Raw genomic sequence first — 25877 nt, 5'->3', positions numbered from 1 at the left:
AAGAAATTATTTCCAAAGGTAAATAAGAACAGTGGAAAAATTATTTCATTCCACATGCTAGCCTGGTTAAGTTTTTCCTCATGGCTTCTATTTATCTCTACAAATAACCTAACTCCTCAGTGCCAACACCCTAGCATGGTCCAACTAGTTCACCCTCATGTGTCAATGCTTCTGGTAATAATGATTTCCAGAACTCAGACACTGAAATACAATTTTTCCTTTCTGTATGAAAATTAGGTTTTTAAAAGCAATATTATCATGTTATCGTGGAAATCTGTTTTAATAGACAATAGATATAACTAGAATATCTAAATTTAAAATGCTAAATTTTGATATTCTCAAAATTTCCCTTGAAATTATTTTCACTGACATAAAGCAAACTTATTATTCATAATAGTTCTTAGAAAACAATTATGAACATAGTATGCAAAATAAGATGAGTCACAAGTTTATTCTACAATTTTTCTAGAATAGGTATTCAACTCTGTAGAAGAATGCAAACATCACCTTTATTAATATTTACATTTCATTCTGTAAACAAAATTGGCAAAACCTCACCTCCAAAACTAAGAATTTTTATACATATTTATAAAAATTTCAATATGATCTTCATTGCTTCTGAAAGGTATTTATTTTTTTAAATCTAAAAACCAGAAAATGTAGAAGTTGAAGGGGAAGAGTAAAACACTGATAACAGATTTGAATTTTCCTCTTCCCAAATATCTAAAACATCACATATACCACTGTTTTCGGTGTAGCTTGTGAAACCCAAAAATTCTGACTTTTCTTCACTGGTTTGAAATAAGTCCAGTAGAGATTGTACTGATGAGTTACAAATTCTGTTTTCTTCTTGTATAGTAAGAAATTCAGTTCTTTTCTTATATAACTCCACATTTGGTTCCAGATTTTCTTTTTTATTTCTTCCTAATAGTATTTTCACTTTCCGATGGATTTTACCAGAAGGTAAACTATCTATATTCTTGATGTCACATGGGTTGGCTTCCTCAGGAGGGCTTTGGGATGGAGCCTTTGCCTGAATTGTTAGGTGCGCCTGTGAACTGTTTATTGCTAACAGATCAGAATCATGATGAAATACTGAATGAAGGTCCTTTTCCTTCATATCCTTTGCTGGAAAAAGCACAGTATCTGACTTTTGTTTTGGCTGAGATGCACTATTATCCGTACTGAAATGAGAAACTTGTACAGATGCCTGTTGCCTACGTGGACAGTGATCCACCCTTACTTCTAAGTCATTTTCATTTATAATTAATTTATGTTCGGGAACATCAAGACTGCATTCCTGTTTATTTTTATGTGGAGACAGAGATATAAAATTTAGAGATATAAAATTTTCTTTTATGTCATTTTCAGCTGGATTTAACATGGAACATTTATTAGATGTTTTATCATCATGTCCTCTTAATTCACTTGAAAGGTGTGGGATGTGTTCTGAAGTAGACATAAACTTTTGTTCAGGTTCCTGGGTTTCTTTATACAGGAAACCGTGCTCCATCACCTGTACATTTTCCCTGGAATTTTTCTGAGAAGTATGTTGTAATTCCATCTTTTCTTTAGGTTCAGACTTTTTCAAGACATTTGCAGTAATAGGAGAAAGGGATCCAACACTGTATTTTATTCTTTAGAGGAAAAAGAAAAGAAAAAAATTAAAATTGCTATCAAAAATTCCTGAGTATTTAAAAACTAAATTAGTAAAAATCTTTAAAAACTGTTTACAAAACTTATTTAACTTAGAAAACACTACAAAAATATAGAACTTTTAATATTTAGCCAAATTTACTTTAGATGCTTTTATTTTTTTGGCCGCGCCGCGTGGCATGCAGGATCTTAGTTCCCCGACCAGGGGTCAAACCCATGCCCCCTGCGGTGGAAGTGGGGAGTCTTAACCAATGGACTGCCAGGGAAGTCCACTTTAGATGTTTTTAAAATAATAAAACTTTACAGATATAGCTAAAAACTCTAGTGTACCACTCCTCATCCACATTCTTCCACTTCCTCCCAGAGGTAAGCAGTATCGTGACTTTGGTATTTAAAACTACTTTGATCATATAAATCAAAGAAAGATGATAGTAAAGCGATTTGGGTCTGTTCCTAATTTTTTCACTGTCCTGAAAAATTTCTTAATTTCTATGCTTTGATTTACATTAATGTTGACTTAGCATGTGGAGAATGAGTATTGGGAAACCTAAGGCAGAAATGGATATTTATTTATATTTAAAAATAAACAATCCAATATTATAGTGAGCCAGAAACCTTATATCATTATACTTCTAAAGATGACAAGTTAGTAATCCTTAAGTTTCACACACATATTTGACCTGAAACTCTCTTCTTCATGGAGCCTCTTAATATCCTTGGGATGCTAGTTTGTATTAGACAATCCTAAACTACTTACAAAGAGAAAAAAACTTAACAGCTCACTAATTATGTTTTATGTTATACATGTCACAGATAATGAAGAGAAATATAGAATTCCACGGGCCCCTTCAAAACCAGAATGGTTCCTTTTCTATTTATTTTGTTGATACTTAAGACTCCTCTTGAACAAATGGAGGATATAAAATGTCAAAACACTAGTCCAACATCACTCTTCTTTAAAGTCCAGAGATGTTTAAGTGACTTGTCTATAGAGATAAAAACTGTGCAGATAATAAGATAATTAAGGAATAAACCAGTTTAAATATAAGTACTAATTCAGAATTTTGCTGCAGAATGAGTTTTTAGGGAATTCTAAATTCTTACAGTAGCCCATATAAGTTTTAATAGTTGGAAATATGTTTCCTCTCCAAATATTAAATCAGTCATGAACAATCATTCTGAATGTTACAGAAATAAGAGGTTTGGGAACTGTTCTATCCAGATACAGCCAAAAAACTTTCTAGTTAATTTTCAGAAGCTGTAGCGTGGTATCATATTTTATAGTCTTCTTTATGCCTTAAGATTGGTCTAAAAACAGATATAAGGACTTAACAACCTATTGAGTTATATTACCAATTCTAGGGTATATTCATATGAAAGCATTTCTTTTTTAGATTTATGGGAATAATCTTAATGAGGCTCATTTTGTCAATGTACAGTTACTGTATACTGAACATCACTGTATTCACACTTTATATAGCTCGGGCCAAATCTAGTCTGCCATCTATTTTTTTAAATAAAGTTTTACTGGAATATAGCCACACCCATTCATTTACATATTGTCTGTGGCTACTTTCATTGTACAATGGCAAAGCTGAGCAGCTTCAATAGAGATCTTGTGGTTCACAAAGCCTAAAATATTAACTATATGGTTCTTTATAGAAAAAGTTTGCCAACTCCCCTTTTCAACTATGTTAAGAAGAGAGCCTTAAAAGTAATAATAAGGTAAGCATTTTTGGTGGTGGTGGAGGAGGGAGAGAGAAAAGAAGGAATCAGTTCTTAACCATATTTCTATGCTGAAAATATAATCCTTCTAAGAACAGAAAACATTGCATTTATTTTTAGTTTAATGGTTTAATATTCTTGTAAAATTTAAAACTTGCGTTGATAAATTACCTTTTATTTTTAGGCATGTCCCTTTCATAGTCCACAAAGTCAAAAACCAACTTAGATACAATGTCATCAACAACTTGATAGTGATTACTCTGTGCAAAGTTTCTGTGTTGCTCACTTAGAAGATGCTAAAATAAAACAAAAAAGTATATAAATCATATTTTAAAAGCAAGATACTTTTTTCTAGTATTCTCATGCCCCTAAAATTAAGTATCTAATAACTACTCCAAAGAAATATCCTTTAGCAGAACTTAAAATAAGTAGAATAAAAGTAACTGCTGAGAAACCACTAAAAGTACTTTGGTTTTTAGTCTTCCATTTTTCAATCAGAAAAGTCAAGTACTAATGAATTAGTAGTTCAAGGGAACTGAAAACCAGTGAGCTCCATCAGAAAATGAAGATAAAGCTGAAGAAAAACAACAGTAACATATAGCATTTAGAGTATGCTAGTATTTATGAAAACACTTCTCTTTACTACTTTATTTTATCCTTATGCAATTACCACTAAGTAATAAGGTAGGGCTTATAAAATATTAAATACATGAAATGTTATGTAACATACAAGAATCCAAAACAAGAATCTAGAAGAGAGATTAAGTATAAAAAGATGAAGTACAACTAATGCTGGGAAGAATAAAAAAAATTTTGAGAATGAGGGAATAAATGATCTCAATTACCCAGTGCTTATGACTGAGTACGGAGAAGCTTTTCTCAATCTTAAGGGTGGTTAAGAACAAAAGTCAACAACTTCAGTGTATTGGGATAAAACTCAGAGGAAACTAAGTTCCTTCTGAATAGGTGGAATCTCCAGGCTAATTCTATCATTTGTCTATCAGCTGATCAGGGAATTGTAACTAGAAGCCTGTATCAAGGTGGTCATGGAAGAACCTCATTTCTGTTTCCCTAGTTTCATATCATTTTAACTTTTTTTTTGGTTATCCATTTTATTTTATTATTTAACATCTTTATTTAAAAACATGGGAACGCTTCAAGAGTTTGCGTGTCATCCTTGTGCAGGGGCCATGCTAATCTTCTCTGTATCGTTCCAATTTTAGTATATGTGCTGCCGAAGCAAGCACTAATTTTAACTTGCAATTATTTGATTTTAATTCCAAAAACGAAATTCTTCACTGGTCACAAAAAATACAGTGTTCTGGAATATAAACGTATTCCTTCCTTGCTTGCAAAATTTACCATATACAAATTATGCATGCCCAGTAATGTTAAAACTAATAAGAAACAAAACATTAACTTTGTAAGTTCAGATTCTGTTTATTCATGTTCTTGGAAGGAAAAATAACTAACTGAACTAAGAAAAACAACTTCCAACTTTTGTGTAGTTCCTCTACCTCCACCTGACTCTTTTTATTTGTGCTTTAAGTCTTGATTTAAATGTCACTTTCTCAGTTGAGCCTTCCTTGTCCCTCATTCTACATTCAGTACTCTCATTATTTATTACCACTGCACTTCATACTTCACTTTTCATCCTACTTGCAAATACATGTTTCATATCTATTTCCTCTGTCAGACCACAAGATGGTAAAAGGGTAGGGAATGTATCTGCCTTGTTTGCTGCTTAATTTCCTGTGATCAAATTTGTTAAATGAATGCCTTGACACAGGTGGAACCGAATCACTGTGAAATCAAAGTTTCAAAAAACAAAATATTTTCTTTATTCTTAGTGACTAGGGATCATATACTTGAAAAACTGTAAAAAAATTAAAATAAATAAAAATAAAATAAATAAAAATTTAAAAATATCCATCACAGCCTCTACTTTGATTTTCCTTTCTTGTGGTTGATTTTTAGCCCCAACATCCTCTGAGCATCAAACTAGGATCCACAAAATGATATTAAGGAAAACATCCATTTTAGATTAATTTATTGCAACAGCAAAGTAGAATTTCAGGACCAATCTACAATTTAGATTTTCAAAATGATTTTTGGGAAGGGCAAATATTTCTGAGAAAGTTCAGCTTATGATTAAAAATAATTTTAAACTAACTGTATTTTTCTACTTTATTATATAAGCTGAACACAAAAAACGGACACAAACTTTCAGTTATAAAACAAACTTCCAATTTAGAATCTGAAGACAGAGGTAGTTAATGAATCAGATATTTTCAAATATTTTTTCTCAACTTTCCCACCATCTTCTACCAAAACCAAGCACCAAAACAGACCGTCCTAATATTTTAAAAATTAACAATTCAAACAATAACAGCTAATATTTAATAAGCACAGTGCCAGGTACTGTCCAAAGTCTCATAGACAGGAAGACAGGATTCAAACTTGGGTTAGCCTGGATCCAAAGCTCTTGCTCTTTTCATCAGTTTACAAATTGTAATTGTTCCCATTTTTAAAACTTTCTCTTCATCCCATATATATTTTCAACCACTTCTCTTTCTGCTATTTCAAAGAACTGTCTCCACTTTCTTCTCATCCTCCCATTAGTAAATCACTTGCCCATTTTTTAATTGTTAAGGCCTGAAGCATGCAGTGACCCATGACCCATCCTCTCTCCCTCCCAACATCCAATCCACTGCAAATCTTCTTGGCCCTGCCTTTACAATCATATCCGCAAACTGACTTCTACCACCATTGCTCAGTCCACCAGCATCTGTTCTTTGATCCCGTCAATCAGTTTCATTTAGCACTTTTGCATTGCTTACTTCAATATTCACAAGTCTTGTTCCCTCAACTTCTCTCAGGTCTCTACTCAAATACCACCTCATCAGTTAGGTATTCCTTGTCTAGTCTAAATAAATAGCAACACCTTCATTCCTGCTTTATTTTCTCATAGCGCTGATCTAATGTTCTCTCTATATACTTCACTATTCTTTTATCCTGTGGTTAGCTCTCTCTCCTCCCCTTCCACAGAATGTAATCTTCACAAGGGTTGCGAATTGGTCGCTTTTGTTCAATGCTGTTCACCCAGAGCAGTAATTGGTACACAGCAGGTGCTCAATAAATATTTGTTGAGTGGACAAAAATGATTTTTCAATACACATTTCCCCACTTTGGGTTCTTAAAGTTCAAGATAATTCTATCAAAAAGAAGTATCTACTACTTAATAATTACCAAGTTGTAAACCACAATCAAAAGAATAAGCTAAAATTTAAACAGCAAATATTATTCATAGTTTTAGAAATATCAACCCTCTAAACACAAAATCACATTTACAGTATCGAGATCTTCGTATTTCTGCAAGCAACATTCACAATATCCCTTTTTTTTCTTCTCTTTTAACTGGAGTTGAACTGGGATTCCACCACGTTTATCACCATCTGTTTGGATCCTGATAGAAATATATGGTAAAAGATTAACCGCTGAACGTAAGGAGTAATTTAAAAAAATTTACGGTCCTCAACTATCAAACAGCATCTGCCATAATTTGCAGAGATTTATATAAACAAATACTTTTAGCCATTTTTCTTTTTAAGAAATTGAGAAGCAAACTGAGAATGTAACAATTATTCTGGAGAATATCTCAGATCACTGAAGAGAAACAACACATTTCAATTATTTGCAAATATTTTTAAGCTACCCCCCACCGCCCCCATCTAAAGTGTCTAAATGTGACACACTTTAAGAAGAGATTCAGACTTTAAATCTAGCAAAGGGGCATTAAAAATATCCAGGGGAGAAAGCACAACAGTGATTAGAAACACACACACACACCCCATGGCATTAAATGAATTATTTTAAATATTTGTTTAAAAAGATAAAAAATTACTTGACGGTTAAACCAACCTTAGTTTAACCTGAGTTTGCTTTTGGGTGGTAGATGGCTTATCTACATCAAATGGACTGGAGGGCTTCTGAGCAGAATAGTTTATAAAAGGCATACTGGTCAGCTGAAGATAAAATGGCCTATAAAGCCTAAAAGAATAAAAAGACAAATACATGAGAATCTTTATGATGAAAGAAAACATGTTTGAAGTCTTATATTTCAAAATCATGTAATTCATCTGGAATCTGAAACAAACAATAGGAATCAGTTAAAATTTACTATCTTAACTATTTACTATTCTTAAGTGCACAGTTCAGTTGTATTAAGTATATTCACAATGTTTTACAACTATTAACACCTGTCCATATCTAGAGCTCTTTTCATCTTTCAAAACTGAAACTTTGTATCCACATATAAAATAAAATAAGTAACTCCCCATTCTCTCTTCCCCACCAGCCCCTGACAACCACCATTCTACCTTGTTTCCATGAATTTGACTACTCTGGGTACCTCATTAGGTGGAATCATGTAGTATTTTCCTCTTATTTCATTAAGCATAATGTCCTCAAGGTTGATCCATGTTGTGGTATGTGTCAAAATTTCATTCCTTTTTAAAGTTGAATAATATTCCATTATATGTATATACCATATTATCCATTCATCTGTTGATCAACATCTGGGTTGCTTCTGCCTCTTGGCTATTGTGAATAGTGCTGCTATGAAAATGCATGTGCAAGTGCTTCTTCTAAACCCTGTTTTCAGTTCTTTTGGGTATATACTCAGAAGTGGAGTTGCTGGATCATACAGCAAGCAGTTCAACATTTTTGAGGACTCTCCATACGGTTTTCCATAATGGTTACACCATTTTCTAATCCCACAAACTGTGCATAAGAGTTCCAATATCTCCACAACCTCACCAACGCTTATTTTTTCTTTTTAAAATAGAACCCATCCTAATGGTTGTGAGGTAACAGATTTCTCATTGTGGTTTTGATTTGCATTTCTCTGATGATTAGTAATGTTGAAAATCTTTTCATATGCTTGTTGGCAATTTGGGTATGTTTGGAGCAATGTCAAGTCCTTTGCCCATTTTTTAATTGGGTCATTTGATTTTCTGTTGTTGAGTTCTTCATATTACTATCTTATTAGATATATAACTTGCAACTATCTTCTCCCATTCTGTGGTTGCCTTCTCACTGTGTTATGTCTTTTGCGCACAGAAATTTATAATTTTGATGTAGTCCAATTTAGTTATCTTTTTGTTTCTGCTTTTAGTGTCGTATCCAAGAAATTACTGCCAATTCCAATGTCATATAGCTTCCCCCTGTGTTTTTTTCCCAAGAGTTGTATAGTTTTAGGTCTCTGACTCATTTTGAGTTAATTTTATATATTGTATAAAGTAAGGGTCCAACTTCATTCTTTTGCGTGTGGCTATCTAGTTTTCCCAATACTGTTTATTAAAAAGACTGTCGTTTCCCCACTTAATGTTCTTGGCATCCTTGTCAGCAGTCATTTCATCATATATCTAAAGATTTACTTCTGGGCTCTTTATTATATTCCATTGGTCTATACATCTGTCTTTATGTCAGTACCAAATTGTTTTGATTACTATAGCTTTGCAGTAAGTTTTGACATTGGTAAGTGTAGACCTCCAACTTTGTTCTTCATTTTCAAAATTACTTTGGGTGCTCAGCATCCCTTGAGATTCCATATGAATTTTAGGATGGATTTTTCTCTTTTTGCAACAAAAGTCATTGGGATTTTGATAGGGATTGCATTAAACCTGTAGATCACTTTGGGTAGTACTGACATCTTAAAATATGAAGTCTTCCAATCCATGAACATGGGCTGTCTTTCCACTTATTAATGCTTCTCTAGGCCTAATTTTATTTTTTTAAATATTTATTTATTTATTTTTATGGCTGTGTCAGGTCTTAGTCGTGGCACGTGGGCTCTTCGTTGTGGCATGCGGGCTTTCTCTTCTCTAGTTGTGGCGCGTGGGCTCCAGAGCATGTAGGCTCTGTAGTTTGCAGCACACAGGCTCTACAGTTGAGGTGCGAGGGCTTAGCTGCCCGCAGCATGTGGGATCCTAGTTCTCCGACCAGGGATTGAACCTGTGTCCCCTGCATGGGAAGGAGGATTCTTTACCACTGGACCACCAGGGAAGTCCCTCCAGGCCTAATTTTAAATTGTACTTTTCTCACAGTAGCACATTTAAAAAAAAGCGTTCAACACATCTTTGTCACCTCAGTGAGCACCCAAGAGAATTAATCACACATGTCTAAATGAGTAACTAGAATGTCAAGAGAAAGAAATCTAATTCTCCCACGCCAAATTAGTCTACTTATATCTGTAGTCTTCATTAAGATTATTCTACAGAGCTTCAGAATGAGTTTGGGAAAACTACCAAATTAGATGTTATACTCAGATTTTGTGTTTCCAAGTAGTAACTAATAATTTCTTTTTTACAAATGTAGATGCAGTCTTTAAGTAGTAGTTCTAAATCATATGGTATTACCTTTAGCCAGAGAATGGTTATTTGAAATACTGAAAAATGAGTTGGTCTCATGATTGCTCTAAACTAGATTTTCAAGGAAGCATTATCTAAAACCTACTGAAACTAAATTCAGTCCTTGAGCACAAAGTAAGTAATGCTACTTTTTGAAACTGTGCCACACGCATTATTAATATCATATAAATCTAACGTAAAGGGACCTAACAGTATTAGCGGGAACAGTTTAATTAGTTAGATTTTCTCCTTTAATATTGTATTTAAATCATACAGATTGAATTTAAGATACTTACTGGCTTATATCTTCCACCTTTACAAAAGGCTTTTTGAGTCTACCTGCTTGGGAATATACAAAACATGATATTAGATGCTTACAAATCCAGAGTTTTTTTTTTTCCCAAACAAAACTACTCTGGCTAAAATAATCCAACTATGTATCCATTATCCATTTCATTTCAATTTGAAGTTTTCAGCCTCAGGTAAGGTAGCCTACAATTATAAATCCATTTCCAAAATGACAGAAGTTCTGTCTATATTCTGCGATTCTTAAACTGAATGGATCTCCTAAAGGATCTATAAGCAGAATTCAGGAGGATTTTGAGCTAGAACAGGAAAAAAAATTTAACTTTTATGTTCACTAATCTCTAACTGAAATTTAACATGTCCTTCAATTTTGCATATAAGCAAAAGAATCACAGTAGTATTAGCAGTGCTTGTAATTTTTATTTATTTTATTTATTTATTTTTGGCTGTGTTGGGTCTCCCTTGCTGCACATGGGCTTTTTCTAGTTGCGGCGAGCGGGGGCTACTCTTTGTTGCGGTGTGTGGGCTTCTCATTGTGGTGGCTTCTCTTGCTGTGGAGCATGGGCTCTTGGCGTGCGGGCTTCAGTAGTTGCAGCACGCGGGCTCAGTAGTTGTGGCTCACGGGCTCTAGAGCACAGGCTTAGTTGCTCCGCGGCATGTGGGATCTTCCTAGACCAGGGCTCGAAACCGTGTTCCCTGCATTGGCAGGTGGATTCTCAACCACTGTGACACCAGGGAGGCCCAGTGCTTGTAATTTTGATATCAGTTGAAACATATTTTCATATCATATTAGTTACTACAAATATCTCAAAGCATCATTTACACCCATCACTTCAAAACAAAATTACAGGAGCAATTATAATCATTGCTAGAGCTTTTTAATGTGTAATAAAAACAAGTATATAACTATTTTATACCGAAAAATATTCTGATAACTGAATTTCAATATAATTGATTTTCTTAGTAATATAATGATAAGAAAAAATGTTTTAAAAAACATTATTCTAACAAAGGTCCATAGACTTTACCAGACTGCCATAGGGGTCAGTGTTCTAAAGAAAAAAAAAAAAAAGGCTAAGAACCACTGAAAAAGTCATTTAAAGGGATGGTTACATGATTTTTTAGAAGATTTTTATGTTTTATTCTATTTTCTAAAAGCAAAACAAACACACTTAAGGAAATCAAAATACTTACTTCTTGCTTTCTGTGTGCCAATACTTACTCTTTTCCCCTAAAAAAAAATTTATATATATATATATATAAACATATACATGGTGAAAACACTGGGCTTGAAAGTACAGTGAAAACAGCTACTGCAATTGCTCAATATCCTCAAGATTAAAAAATCATACAGGAAAACAACTAAATAAAGGGAGGGTGATTATTGCAGTTTCATGGGGAAAAAAAGAGAAAAAGCTGCTTTTCAAAATCAACTCAACCAAATAAATGAAACAAAGATCATTCAGGAATTAAAGATTTTAGCCAGTGGTATGGAACTTAGTAATACAAGCTCACTTTTACAATACCCCCAACAAATATTTTGCATTTTAGCTATAATGTCTTCACAGAAAGAAATCAACCAATAAAGAAAAGGCATGGTTAGTAAAATAATCTAAAAATAGTCATGTAAGTTATTTTTATGCCCTCATTCAGCAAAACCTTTGTGATAAACTCATCAAAGGAATTACTAAAAAATTTATTAGCCTGTCAATTCCAGTCAAGAAGGAATACGTTCAATATGGTCCCTCCCCACTGATGACAATAAAAACTCTGGACAAAATTCAATAAGCAACTACTTGAGGACTAAAAGTAAACAAAAGCAGGTATATTGCAGAAGGAAGACAAAACTTGGAGAAGCTAACTTTAAGGGGGTACATTTCCCATCCCCCTCTCCCCCTTTTCTCTTGCAATGTTTCCTTAAGAATGGACCTCTAGTCATGAGATTCGCAGCAATAGCAGAGCCAGTGATTACTCCTATACAAACCCTATCTTTTTGGCTACAAAGAATCAGGAAAGAGGCTCCTGCCGTTCAAAGAGTACAAAGGGAATCCCTGTATTATTTCCTCTTTCTTTTTTCCCACAGTTCTGACCTGAGAGTGGGCCCCAGGTACGAAACTGCAGCTGTAAAGGTGCCACAGGCAGCCAAACTTGGAAGCAATCAAGATGTCTTTCAAAAGGTAAATGGGTAAACTGTGGCACATCCAGATGATGGACTATTCATTGATAAAAAGAAATGAGCTATCAAGTGACGAAAAGATATGGAGGAACTCTGAATGCCTATTACTAACTGAAGGAGCCAATCTGAAAAGGCTACATACTGTATGATTCCAACTATATGGTATTCTGGAAAAAGTAGAACTATGATGACAGTAAAATGATCAGTCTTGCCAGCAAATATTCTTAACTGGCAACCACAGCATCCTTCCAAAATACCTATCCAACCAGGTTACTCTCCTATTAATTATCTCTCAATAATGTTCCAAAGCCTTCAAGATAAAATCTAACTCCTTTATAGAGCGTGCAAGGTCCATCTGAACTTGCTAGTTTTTCTAGCTTCATTTCCTGTCACTTTCCCACTCAAAGATCAGGTTGTATTATACTGCAGAAAATTTCCAAAACATGCCATCCTACTTATGGCTTCATGTCTTTATATGCATTCTTCTATAATATTTATTTACCTTTTAGGTTCATTTAGGGATTAGGTGAAGAAACAGTGGACCACACAAGAATGTTCTGAGATATGAGAACTATAAGAAAGCAAAGGGACGAGAGAAGTTCCAGAGGAAAGTAAGTTCAAGGAGGAAGTGAACAATAGCTGAGAGAACCAATATGACTGGTTTTAAAAAGTGTACACTTGATTTGCCAACTTGGTCAGTAGTTTTATACCTCATAGGTTGAAGAGTGAATGGGAAGTGTAAAAGTGGAAATGTGAGATGTCTGGATGATATAAAGACTGAATAGTCGGTAGGGACGAGAGGTCAAGGAAGGTTTTATTGTATTTGTTTTAAAGCAGAGGTCCCTAACCTTTTTGGCACCAGGGACCAGTTTCATGGAAGACAATCTTTCCACAGGGGTCGGGTGGGGGGCTGTCAGTTCAGACGCTAATGTGAGCGATGGGGAGCGGCAGATGAAGCTTCGCTTGCTCGCCTGCTGCTCACCTCCTGCTCTGCGGCCTGGTTCCTAACAGGACCCGTGTTTTAAAGGATAGAAGAGGGTTGATTCTATTTAGAGGGTTTGAGGAGGAAGCTAGTAAAAAGGGAAGAAACTGAAGATATGGAACATTAGGTCTAACAGATGACAATGCCCAATGCACTTGTTTAACAAATATTTTGTGGTCAGGCCACATAGTCATACTATATGACAAGATTTATAGAGCAGTTGAACAGTAAGCCTACTTCCTATTTGTGTTCCCAAACGGAGTATATTATACATACCAGGAGCTTCTCATGTAATATGTTAATTGTGCTGTTTTCCTTCAGAATGAACAAAAGTATGTTTTCTTGGTTGCAGCAGCAACCAAAGAAGAAAACAAAACTATGCCACCATCCCTGGAACAACTTTTACCTCATGAGTAAATCCTAAAGTAAAATGATATGCAAGAATTTATTCAAATAACAGAAACATGCATATCTAGTACACAGGATTACCCCTAGGATATTCTGGCACTTGGCAAAAAAATTTATAGATACATAAATAAAAACCAAGCTTACCATTTTCTTTAATTAGTTTAAAAATTAAGGAAAATAACATACCCCATCTCTTACAGAAGTACTTGATTTCTTGAGTAAATACAATTCTTTTTTCTTTTGTTCAATGTAGTTTCTAATGTCTTTATTAAAAGAAAGAAGGGTTTAAGATTAGCATTTTTACCTTTGGAGTTAAATGCTGCTATTTTCTTATAATTGTAGTAAATTTAGATGAAAGAATTACCCTTACAGGTATCTCTTGCTATCAGAATTCTATCTAAAATTAGGAATGAAGAGACAGACACTTATAACAAATATTGTCAAAAGCAATAATAAAATACTTACCATCAATATGAAGAATTTTTACTCCCCATGATAAGGCGTTTGATAATATACTGTTTGAAGGAATAAAATCCTGTTAAAAAAAAAGTTTGATAGTTTTTTCTAGGAAATTACTATTTTAAATGAGCTAAATTAAAAATATTATCTGAAGCTTAATGTCACTGGGATGGTTATTCAGAACAGACCCGAAACAGTTACAATAGCCGTGAGGACATCAGTTTTTTTCTTCTGAAATTTCTAAAACCATTTCTGTTTAATACACTCCCATATTCTTGACAATTAATGTACCCTGTAGCCTTACAGTTAATAGTTTCAAGAAATTATCTCTTTTAAAGACACAAAAATGCCACAGGCTTCAGAAGTGTCCAGTAATATTTTAAAAGGCCACAAGATGGAGGCGTTTCTTCATGAAAAGCAGATTCTGTTCTTTATGAGATACATGCTGATATTTACGCTTTTCCTATGAAAAATGAGGAAAAGATTTCAAGAACATCTCTATTTTACACTTCAGTTTTTAGTCATAGAATATACACTGTGAATTTTTAAAATTCCTACTTACATGGTCCTTGATAGCTTTTTCAACTAATAATTTTCCTCTGCTCAAACACACCTATAAAAAGACCAGAGATCAATAGTTATAACATAGTGCCTCATTGGAAAAAATTTTAAAAAGATAAAATAGCTAAAGCAAGTAGATAAAATTTAAAGATGAATTTTAATATAAATATGAAATTTAAAATACATAAAGTTTATTTGTACAAGTCTTAATGACCATCAACATAATAAATGTACAGTAAAAAGTGATTTCCTTAGGGTCTTTGTTTGTAATAAGATCTCCCATTAAAAAGTTTGTTTCTTCTTTTTTTGGTAGAGCCTAAACTCAGCTTAATGAGACCCAAGGTCAGTTCTGTAGTAAATGTTATTCAACACGAAAAATAAAATAGGTTGATCTGAAACTCTATCTATAATTAAATAGTTTATATTTTAATTTCCTATTTAACCAAAGATCTAAGGATATGAGTAAACCGTATATACTGTTTTTACATATTTCACTTTTACGTATTTCACTTTTTAAACAAAACACTAGGAAAAGCAGTTGAAATGCTAATAGCAGCAATTAAGTTGGAACTAGTCACTGGTGTACAACCTTGTTCCTCCAAAAAAGCATTAACTGCAAGAATGTATGAGGCTTCCTTGGTCTCTTCTTCTTTGACTTTTTTTCTTCTTCGTATTTGTCTCTTTTTTTTCAAGAGGTATCTCTTATGTAACAATCATTTATTTTACCTGTTCTCCCCCGCTCCCATTTTTCCCTGCTTTCCAAACGGCTGGAGTAGATAAGTTGGGGAGGATATTTTTTTAATTTGTTTTAAAATTTATTTATTTATTATTTATTTTTGGCTGCATTCAGTCTTTGTTGTGTTGTGTGGGCTTCTCACTGCGGTGGCTTCTCTTGTTGCAGAGCATGGGCTCTAGGTGCACGGGCTCAGTAGTGTGGCTCGCGGGCTCTAGAGTGCAGGCTCAGTAGTTATGGCGCACGGGCATAGTTGCTCCGTGGCATGTGGGATCTTCCTGGACCAGGGATCGAACCCGTGTCCCCTGCACTGGCAGGCGGACTCTTAACCACTGCACCACCAGGGAAGCCCCGGGGAGGATATTTTAAAATAATTAATTTCAATCTAAAAATGAGATAAACACTATTTTTCAATTTCTTCCCCTTTTCATATCCAATTAAACCAATTTAATTTATCCTTCACTGTATCTTACAACTTACTGGTAACTGAGTGGTAGGGATGTGATGTTACTAATTCTAGAACAGTGGTTAGCAAACTTTTTCTTTAAAGGGCCAGACAGTACATGTTTATATGGCTCTGCAGGCCATATAGTCTCTGTTGCAACTATCTCATTCTGCCTTTAGAGCAGTGCAGCAACCAGTCAATATGTAAATGAATGGTATGTCTCTGTTCCAATAAAACTTTACTTATGGACAGTGAAATTTGAATTTCACATAATTGCCACTTGTCGCAAAGTATTCTTTTGAATTCTTTCCCAACCACTTGAAAATGTAAAATCCATGCTTAGCTCGCAGGCTGTAAAAAACAGGCGGCAGGCTGGATTTGGCCCATGGGCCATAGTTTGCTTACCCCTGCTCTGAAACAAAAAGACGGTTTCTATTCCTTCTTTAAAAAATGATCTGCTGTCACTCTTTAGCTGTAAATTACTCTAAAAATAAAAGCCATCACTAAATGCAAGGGCACATTTTAGGAATCAGTGTGTGACTACACAAGCACTATTAGGAGAAAAATCACCTTTCTATATGCAACAGCAACCTTATTAACAACTGGAAAGCCACACTTAATGTAGATATTATTCTACCTAAGTGAACTCTGCTATCAGCCCACTCTTGAAAATTATAAAATCCTATAGCCCTTCCCAGAGTCTCAAAGCATATTTCAGAGACTTACTGTATCGGGAGCCTTAAATGAACTTCCATCATGGCTGGGATGAGGTGATGTGGTTTCTGCAGTATATACAGGTTCTGGACTTGGTACAGGAGAAATTCGTCCCAAGGTTTGTGCAAATTTAGCTTCCTTTTTATTTGAAATAAGATAACTGATATCTTTGCTGAGAAATTCTTCAACGCGCTAAAGGAAAACAAAGTATTTTTAAGTAAGTCATATAAACCATAAACTGTTTCATATGCTAGACACAGTAGAAAATGCCGATTTGATGCATTTTAATATTCTAAATTTCTATACTGTATTATTCTGAACCTAGAGTTCTGAGAAAGTACAATGAGAATTCTAATAACACAACAACAGCATGTAGTTTATATATCGTAATTAGTTTAATCCACATAACAACCCATAATACTAATATTATCCTTATTTTGTGGAGAAGAAAACAGAAGTTAAGTGACTTGCCTTGAGGTTACACCAGTAGTAAGAGAATTTGAACACAGGTACTCTTTGTTTTTTAACCTTAATTTTTTTTAATTGAAGTATAGTTGATTTACAGCGTTGTGTGAACATAGGTACTGTTTCATATCCATGCTCTAAAGCACTACTGTCCAATAGAACTCACTGTAATGATGGAAATGTTCTTTATCAGCATTGTCCAATATGGCAGCAACTGCCACATGTGACTACTGAGTACCTGAAGTGTAATTAATGTGACTGAGCAACTGAATTTTAAACTGTGTTAATTTTAATTAACTTAAATGTCAATAGCCACATGTAGCGAATGGCTACAATACTGGATAGCACAATTCAAACTTAAAAAGTTATAACATCTTTCCTTAAGACTTAAACTATTAAAAGGTAGGAAACCCTTACTTTTACGAGTGTATGACTGAGACTTCCCTCATGGCGCAGTGGTTAAGAATCCGCCTGCCAATGCAGGGGACACGGGTTCGATCCCTGTTCTGGGAAGATCCCACATGCCGCGGAGCAGCTGAGCCTGAGTGCCACAACTACCAACGCTGGGGGAGCAGCTGAGCCTGAGTGCCACAACTACCAATGCTGGGGGCCCTAGAGCCTGTGCGCCACAACTACTGAAGCCTGAGGGCTCTCAGGCCCCTGTACCGCAACTACTCAGCATGCTGCAACTACTGAAGCCCGCACGCAGCAATGAAGACCCAACGTAGCCCCACCCCCCCCCAAAAAAAGTGTATGACTGTTTTGAAGAGAATTTCCCTAGTTTGAAAACCACTGCTTAAATGTCTGAATTTATAAACACATGTACCAAAGTCAGTAAGTCAGTGTTGAAAATCACTGCCATCCAAAGGTAGGAAAATTAAGTAGAAAAAATACTATTAATCATTAACTATTTGCATAAATGAGAGACTCAAACTATTTTAAGCAGCTGTATCTAATTTCTATAGGGTCTCACAACATAAATGAAGATAATAAAAAGTGAAGCAAAGTATGTAACGAGTTAATTTCATCTAAGCATTAAGCACAATTTGTTGCTAAGACCAGCAGCTGCCTTGGTTAAATGCAAATCACTACTTCCTTTTTTTCTGAGTAACATTTTCATCCACCAGTAAATAAAGTACATTTATATATTCTAAGGATGACATACTCAAATGCCTACAAGGGCCAGCAAGAATACAAATGAACGATTACACGTCAAATACTCTTTTCATCTTCGTAAATATGTGCCCCCAGCACTGCCAGAGCTTCCAGTTTTTCAAGAGAAGCCCAATCTCCCACCCATTAAAAAAAAAAAAAATTATCAAGATGAAAAAAAAAATTAATTACATGGGACTGAGTGAACTGATGAGGATGATTATAATTTTTGTGACTTTCTGTTTGAATTATTAAAAAAAAAAAATCCCACAAGGACTCAGAGGCAAAGAATATACAAATCAATTTTCACTGCAAAAGAGCTGTTACAGTGGAGGTTTACTGGACTGAATGTCAATATTATGACATAGTATGAGTGTGTTTCGTGTTTGGTAATTGCAATCGTTGCTTTTGTTGTGGTCATCCATTTACAATGCTTGGTGTCAGTCTGTTTATCTCTTGTAAAAATAAAATACAGTGTGTGTGTGTGAAAATAAATAAATAAAATTAAAAAAAAAAAAAGAAAAAAGAAGAAAGCCAATTAGTTGATGGCTTGAGTAGAACAAAAGGCTGACCTCTTGTGAGAAAGAGGAATTTCTACAGCAGACTGCTGCAGAATTTCTGCAGCAGGAATTTCTGCAGCAGACTGCATTTGGACTTGAATTGAATGTTTTTCCTGAGTCTCCAGCCTGCTGGCCTCCCCTATTAGATTTTGAATTTGCCAAGCATCCCCAGCTGTGTGAGCCAACTCTTTAGAATGAATCTCTTTCTACATATAAAAAAAAAAAATTGTGATAAAATACGTAACATAAAATTTACCATTTAAACCATTTTTGAGTGTACAATTCAGTGGCATTAAGTATATTCACAATGTTGTATAACCTTCCCCACTATCCATTTCCAGAAGTTTTTCATCATTCTAAGCTGAAACTGTACCCATTAAAAAATAACTCCCAATTTTCCCCTCTTGCCAGCCCCCTTTTTCTTTTTTTTTTTAAGTAAATTTATTTATTTGTTTATTTTTGGCTGCGTTGGGTCTTAGTTGCTGTGCACGGGCTTTCTCTAGTTGCGGCGAGTGGGGGCTACTCTTTGTTGCGGTACATGGGCTTCTCATTGCGGTGGCTTCTCTTGTTGCAGAGCCCGGGGCCTAGGGTGCACAGGCTTCAGTAGTTGTGGCACACAGGCTCAGTAGTTGTGGCTCACAGGCTCTAGAGTGCAGGCTCAGTAGTGGTGGTGCACGGGCTTAGTTGCTCTGCGGCACGTGGGATCTTCCCGGACCAGGGCTTGAACCTGTGTCCCTTGCATTGGCAGGTGGATTCTTAACCACTGCGCTACTAGGGAAGTCCCTTGCCAGCCCCTTTTAATCCTTACTTTCTGTTTCTATGGATTTCATAATTCTAGGTACTTCATATAAGTGGAATCCTGTATTTGTCCTTTTGTGTCTGGTTTATTTCATTTAGCACAATGTTTTCAAGGTTCACTCATGATGTAGCATGGATCAGAATTCCACTCCTTTTCAAGGTTGAGTAATATTCCATTGTATGTCTAAACCATGTTTTGTTTATCCATTCATCTGCTGATTAACATCTGGGTTGTTTCCACCTTTTGGTTATTGTGAATAATGCTGCTATGAACATGGGTATACAAGTATCTCTTCAAGACCCTGCTTTCAATTCTTTTCGGTATATACCCAGAAGTGGAATTGCTTGATCATATGGTAATTCCATTTTTAATTTTTTGAGGAAACAACATATTGTTTTCCATAGCCGTTGCACCATTTTACAATCTCACCAACAGTTCACAAGGGTTCCAGTTTCTCTACATCCTCACCAACACCTATGTTGATAGTGGCCATCCTAACGGATGTCAGATGGTACCTCACTGTGTGTTTTTTTTTAATTGAAATATAATTTACAATGTTGTGTTAGTGTCTGGTGTACAGCAAAGTGATTCAGTTACACATACATATATATTCTTTTTCATATTCTTTTCCATTATAGTTTATTACAAGATATGGAATATAGTGCCCTATGCTATACAGTAGGACCTTGTTTACCTATTTTGTATGTAGTAGCTTCTATCTGCTCATCTCTAACTCCTAATTTACATCCTCCCCCACCTTTGGTGACCATAAGTTGGTTTTCTATGTCTGTCTCACTGCTTTTGATTTGTATTTCCCAGTGATTAGTGATGTTGCACACCTTTTCATGTGCTTACTAGCCATCTATATATATCTTCTTTGGAAAAATGTCTATTCAAATCCTTCGCTCATTTTTCAATCGGGTTGTTTTTTGTTGAGTTGTAGGAGTTCTTTATATTCTAGATATTAATCCCTTATCAGATGTATGATTTGCAAATATTTTTTTCTCTCATTATGTGGGTTGTCTTTTTACTCTCTCGATAGTGTCCTTTGATGCACAAAATCTTCTCATTTTTATTAAGTCCAATTTATCTATTTTTTCATTTGTTGTCTGTGCTTTTGGTGTCATGGTCAAGGACTCAATGCCAAATCTAACGTCATGAAGATTCTCCCCAATACTTTCCTCTATGGGTTTTAGCTCTTACATTTTAGATCTTGATCCATTTTTAATTAATTGTAGCACATAATGTACAGTTAAGGGTACAACTTCATTCTTTTGCATGTTGATATTCAGTTTTCCTAGCATCAGTTGTTGAAAAGATTATCCTTTCCCCACTGAATGGTCTTGGTGCCCCTGTTGAAAATCAACTGACTATATGAGAGGATTTCTGGGATCTCTCTTCTATTGCATTGGTCTATATGTTTGTCCTTATGCTAATATGACACATTTCCCTTGGTTTTCCATTTCCTGTACCTTGAGTTATAAGTCTTTAGTAATGAACAAATATCTTTTACAATCTGGTCCCAGTGTAACACTGTTTCTTGCCATATCCCCCATCTAAATCCCAAGCTCAAGTCATACTCTAATATTAGCAGTTGCTCAAACAAACCACACAGACCTATATTTTAAATATGTTCTTTCCTCTATTTAGTTTGTTCATTTTACCTGGTATATTCCTACTAGGCTTTCAAGACTCAGCTCAAATTTTATTGCTGCTATAAATCCAAAAGGGAGAGTTAGTATTTCCATTTCTGTATTCTAATGGCAATTTCTACATAACTTCTGTTAAAGCACTGACATTGCTATACTGTAATTTATTTATTTAGGTGTCTGATGTTCCCATAGACTGAGAATTCCTAGAGGATTAGACTATATCTTATTTTTGCATTCCCCAGCATCTAAAATAGTGCTAGCATATGGGAGACACTGGTGGAATAATTTCTGAATGAATTACCATATGCCCAAATCATAACCATTCTTCAAAGCTGAGTTCAAGTTGTGTCTGTACAATGGCCTCCAAGATTCCTTAGTTGGAAGTAATCTTTCCCTCATAACAGTCTATATTACAATTAATTGTACCAATGCCATCTCTGCTTAGATTAGAAATTGAGGTGGGATGGACATCAGATTCATTTTTGAATCTACCAAAATATTTAATACTGTGTCCTGTACTGTTGACTTAGTTTTATCATGGCCTTTAATTTATTAGCTACTGTGGAATCTAGGTCTTTAAAAGAGTAAACTCAAAACTTATTTTCTGATGACTCAAGGTCACACTGAACATCAAAAACAAGTCATTCTGTCCTCAAGTTCATGAGGACAGAACTATGCCAAGGTATCTGACCCTACATCTCTTTTCTTCTCCAGCTGTCTTATTTTAGCCCACACTGTTTAGATATGGGCCTAAGCATGGTTGGTTTTGCAACAGCAACCTTTCTTGCCACTATTAGAGATATTCCCCCATCATGTCAGCACTTCACTGATGTGCTCTCAGTGGTTGAATTTTCAGAAGTGTACTCTCCAAATAAAAGGTGTATTTAGATGTTTTCATTCAGACTAGAGAAAACAAATGCATAAAATGGACAGTTTAAAAAAAGACGACACTGTTAATAACCTGAGGCAAAACAAATTACAAATGGTTAAAGGATCTAAGTAATCCTAAAAATTAAGTAATAAGCACAGTCCTTTCGAGGAAGATCTATCAATATTTAACTACACATTTCTTAAAGTTGAATCTTAAAACTTAGTGTATGGAAATCAAAGTTCCTTTATAGCTCCGATACGAGATCTTCTAACAGTCTTTTTCAGTGATAGAAATAGTACTGTGCTAGAGACAGAAATCATGACATCATGAATTATTGGAAAGATAGTGTGGGGGGAGATGAGAATTTGATTAAAAAAAATCTTAGGAGAAATTAAAGAATAAAGTCAATAAATCAAATTCAGTTGAAAATCCACAGCTTTGGGGAAAAATTTGGAAACTTATGACATTAATATGCTCCTCATTTCATTGACCTACTTCAAACCATTTTAGGATAAAAATTTGAAGTGTATAAAACCAACTTTCAGCTCTCTCTCAGCTATTATCTAACACATAAGTGAATTCAAAATTTGTTTCTTGCAAGTGCCTCAGGAACTGCTATGGGGATGAGAGGAGAGAGAAAAAGGGGGTAGGGCAGGCAGTCTCTGCACTAGCTTCTATACTGCTGTTTCAGCTACAGCAATTCCCTTTTTATTGGCTTTACACATTGGACTTCTGAACATGATTTTGTTTGAAGGGTTCCACTGCTAAAAACACAAATCTAAAATTACTGATTTAGATTAGAAGGGTTAATGAGTTTTTCCATCATATTTAAGAAAGCTCTCAAACCGTATCAGATAGCTACTTTGTAGCCACTGATTACTAAAGGAACAGAATGGTGCAGTTGCATGTGAGTCCAGGTATTAGGCTGATTCTACCCTGGGTCAGTCACTTACTTCTCTGGACACTTAAGTACTTAATTTTTAAAATAAGGGGTCTTTACTCAGTGATGGCAGGTTATAAAACATGACCTTTAGGAATGCAGTCATATGGTCATTATGGTACATGCTACTACTATGACAAATGTGTGACAATGTTCTATTTTAAGAAAATGAATAGCAAAAAAGTAGAATAGCTTTTCAAAGACAATTAAGTAAAATATCGTATCAATAAACGATTCCAAAAAACTTGTTACCTGTTCTGCAAATTTCTATTCTAGTGATGGCAGGATTTGTTCATATTATTCAAAAAATGTTAACCATGACAAACTCAAAGTGCAGCAGAAATCTTTGAAACAGGAATAATCAGGAAATAAATTAACAAAATCTTAACCTTGCTAAAATTTACCCAGTATTACCCTTAATCCTAAGAAAATCTTAGAATTTTACCCAAATTTTCTAATTTCCTAATCATTTACTCAATGTATAAGGTAGGAAAGAAGCACGTTTTCCACATTTATAATCCAAAATCGTTCCCTTAATGACATTCATTCTGTTGACACGGTATCAGTCAAGAGAAATTTTAACTCTTTGTGGTTTGAACATGTTTTCCTTGTTCTGTAAATAACATCTTATTTTTATGTAGCTTCCCAATAATCATAATCCAGGAGTTCCTGCCATCTGGAGGACATCCCAACATTAAAACGAGAAGGCAATCAGCAGTTCCTCCAGGACAAGGGAGTCTCATTTCTCACACTTGTGAACGTCACACCAGACTAATAATCACAGAAACCTGAAAGTTTTGTCAGCCTACAAAAGGTTAAAACAAATGCCTGCTCATTAACGATAAACAGCTGATAAAAATTTTAAGCCTTGTGCTTATAAAAGTTTTTTTCCAAAAGGAAAATTATAAATGATTACAAATTAGAAAGTTTTCCTTTTTTGTTACAGTGTATGGTTTTGACTTACCCCTCCCAGATCCTTAATGTCCTTTTGCAGTTTTTCAGATATGGTGACAGAAGGTAAGTCAATGTAAAATACTTTACCCCAGAGTGGCTTATATTTGGATTTTTCTGGTTTGTTATCAGTTTTCAGAGATTTCAAAGACGGTCGGTTTTTTTCATTTTTGACTTGGATTCCACCTATTGTTTAAAAAATTTAGAATTAGATCATGTTTTACGCAGACAGAAAATTTCTACTGTTTTAAAAATATTTGTTTATATGATAACATCACAGAGAGAAAAATCTTTATAATCCTACTAATTTAGCAGTCATTAACATTTTAATATATTTCTTTGTAGTATCACTTAGGATAAAGGCAAAATATTTTAACAGATGCTATATGTCGCAAAATGACTGTTGTTCACAGTCAATAGTTGATTCTGCAGGAAATATTCATGTGTTTATTCGTGTTTTATGCATTAAGGCAGTGAACTATGTAAAACCAATTTGAAAGAGTTTTCCTAGTATGTAAACTGCATGGAGTATTTACTCAACAAATACTCATGGAGCGTCTGCCATTCTGTTGAGCACTCACAACTGGTACTTAAAATGCTGAACATTTAACAATGCAAGAAACCTTTTACTCAGAATGACCTAGACCTCAAAGGTTCCTGACTGCTCAAGGTTCAGTTTCACATAGAGTCCGTGTATATATTAAGAAGAACTAAATGGTCCATTTGAAGAACCAAATCACCATTCATTTCATTCTTTCCTTTGAAAACATATCAGATCCAAACAGCTGCTTAAAACTTAACTTTAAGAACTCCATCTGCTCATAAGTAGGAGACCACATATACACACTATACATATCAGTATATACCCACACACACTATACATGTTAAAAAGAAAAACTTACAGGCTGTAATGCTTTACCAAATAGAAGAGATTGAAAATGAAAGTTTGCTTTTGTTTCTGCCTGTAATGTTGAAAACAGCAACGGTGTGTTTGAAATACAAACACTTTCCCTCAACTTCATGAGTAAGACCAAAAATCCACCCATAATCACCCAGTTTAATCAGGAAGCGAAAAGTCCCGAGCACATCTGCTTTTAAATCGAGGCTCAAGCGGCAGCCTCAAAGGGTCGCAGCACCTGTGGGAGCCCCGGCGGGTTCCCGGGTCCCGCATTGTCTTCTAGTTTTATAACCGACGGCGCTACGAGGAATTTGCGGCCGAGGCTGGAGCGTGGAGAGCGCCAGGGGCCGGGCCGGGATCCGTTCCCTTCCTGAAGCAAAACCCTGAAGCAAGCCCTCCTTCAGGCCAGAGAAGGATGCACGTGTCAGAAGAGAAAAGAAGCAGAGATCCAGCGCGAGAACTCTGAAGAATCAATTATGGAACCAGGAGGGAAGGAAAGGATTAAAGGGACTGCAGCCGGAGGAGGGGCTTCGTACCCTGGAAATGTCCTCTGCTGTGGACCCTCATGGCTCTGGAGTTCATGCCAACCGCCCGGCACCTACATGCTGGGTCCGGTGAGGGTGTCGCGCCGGGCGGCCGCGGAAACACAGCTCCTCGAGGCCCGTTGACCTGCAGGTAGCCGCTCCCCTTCAGCGGGCCACCACACCCACGCAGTAGAGATGCCGCGTCTGTCCCCCGGGTTTCCGGGGGCAGAATTCGGCCCCAGGGCGCCAAGGAGGAACTGGGAAAGCACAAACGAGTGGGCTGCGGCGGTTGAAAATTTGAAAACGCGTCACGCGGCCGCGGCGCCGATACGCGCGCCCCGCCCCATCTCACGCCGCGCGCCCCGCCCCCTCTCACGCCGCGCGCCCCGCCTCACGCTCTGCCCCACGTGCTCGCGTCGCGTACCCGGCCCCTTGGTGCCCGCCTCCTCGCGCTGCGCATCTGGCCCCTCACACCCCGCCTCCTCGCGCC

The 25877-nt window shown here is 35.7% G+C and overlaps 1 protein-coding gene and 2 pseudogenes across 8 annotated transcripts in view; 2 read left to right on the top strand and 1 right to left on the bottom strand.

The window, feature by feature from the left end:
• The window catches only part of LOC309665791 (ATP synthase subunit alpha, mitochondrial-like), a 28736-nt pseudogene extending 15081 nt beyond the window's left edge, over positions 1-13655 (top strand). Inside the window, exons 4-5 of the transcript XR_014268466.1 lie at positions 3319-3381; positions 12181-13655. The product of XR_014268466.1 is annotated as an ATP synthase subunit alpha, mitochondrial-like (transcript). The remainder of the gene's footprint in view (positions 1-3318; positions 3382-12180) is intronic.
• Positions 1-25877, top strand: part of LOC309665790 (sugar phosphate exchanger 3 pseudogene) — a 306970-nt pseudogene that overhangs the window by 107531 nt on the left and 173562 nt on the right. The window lies entirely within an intron of this gene.
• On the bottom strand, positions 613-25786 carry DBF4 (DBF4-CDC7 kinase regulatory subunit). Of its 6 annotated transcripts, none has more exons than XM_082472489.1 (12): positions 25400-25786; positions 23979-24151; positions 16588-16767; positions 14685-14735; positions 14129-14198; positions 13850-13926; positions 11292-11328; positions 10088-10133; positions 7303-7431; positions 6733-6847; positions 3553-3677; positions 613-1637 (listed from the first exon to the last, which is right to left on the bottom strand). In XM_082472489.1, exons 1-12 carry the CDS (start codon positions 25443-25445, stop codon positions 644-646), a joined length of 2043 nt encoding a protein of 680 aa, XP_082328615.1. In that variant the 5' UTR covers positions 25446-25786; the 3' UTR covers positions 613-643. The 6 variants fall into 6 exon arrangements, with proteins under 6 accessions (XP_082328615.1, XP_082328616.1, XP_082328617.1 ...); XM_082472490.1 differs by having other exon boundaries at positions 10088-10130; XM_082472491.1 differs by lacking the exons at positions 10088-10133; positions 11292-11328; positions 13850-13926; positions 14129-14198; positions 14685-14735 and having other exon boundaries at positions 24056-24151; positions 25400-25419.

The sequence above is a fragment of the Balaenoptera physalus genome, assembly GCF_965194825.1.
Source record: "Balaenoptera physalus genome assembly, chromosome: 8".
NCBI lineage: Eukaryota > Metazoa > Chordata > Mammalia > Artiodactyla > Balaenopteridae > Balaenoptera > Balaenoptera physalus.
The sequence above is the reverse complement of the archived record's forward strand: the minus strand, read 5'-3'. Positions and strand labels throughout refer to the sequence as shown.

What these genes read in the sequence shown, in the direction of transcription:
- DBF4 (XM_082472489.1), bottom strand. Translation starts at nt 25,445, where the DNA reads ATGAACTCCAGAGCCATGAGGGTCCACAGCAGAGGACATTTCCAGG. An exon ending in CAGCAGAGGACATTTCCAGG is followed by an intron (nt 24,152 to 25,399) that starts GTACGAAGCCCC and finishes TTTAAACAATAG; the next exon opens with GTGGAATCCAAGTCAAAAAT. An exon ending in CAAACTCAGGTTAAACTAAG is followed by an intron (nt 6,848 to 7,302) that starts GTTGGTTTAACC and finishes TATTTCTATCAG; the next exon opens with GATCCAAACAGATGGTGATA.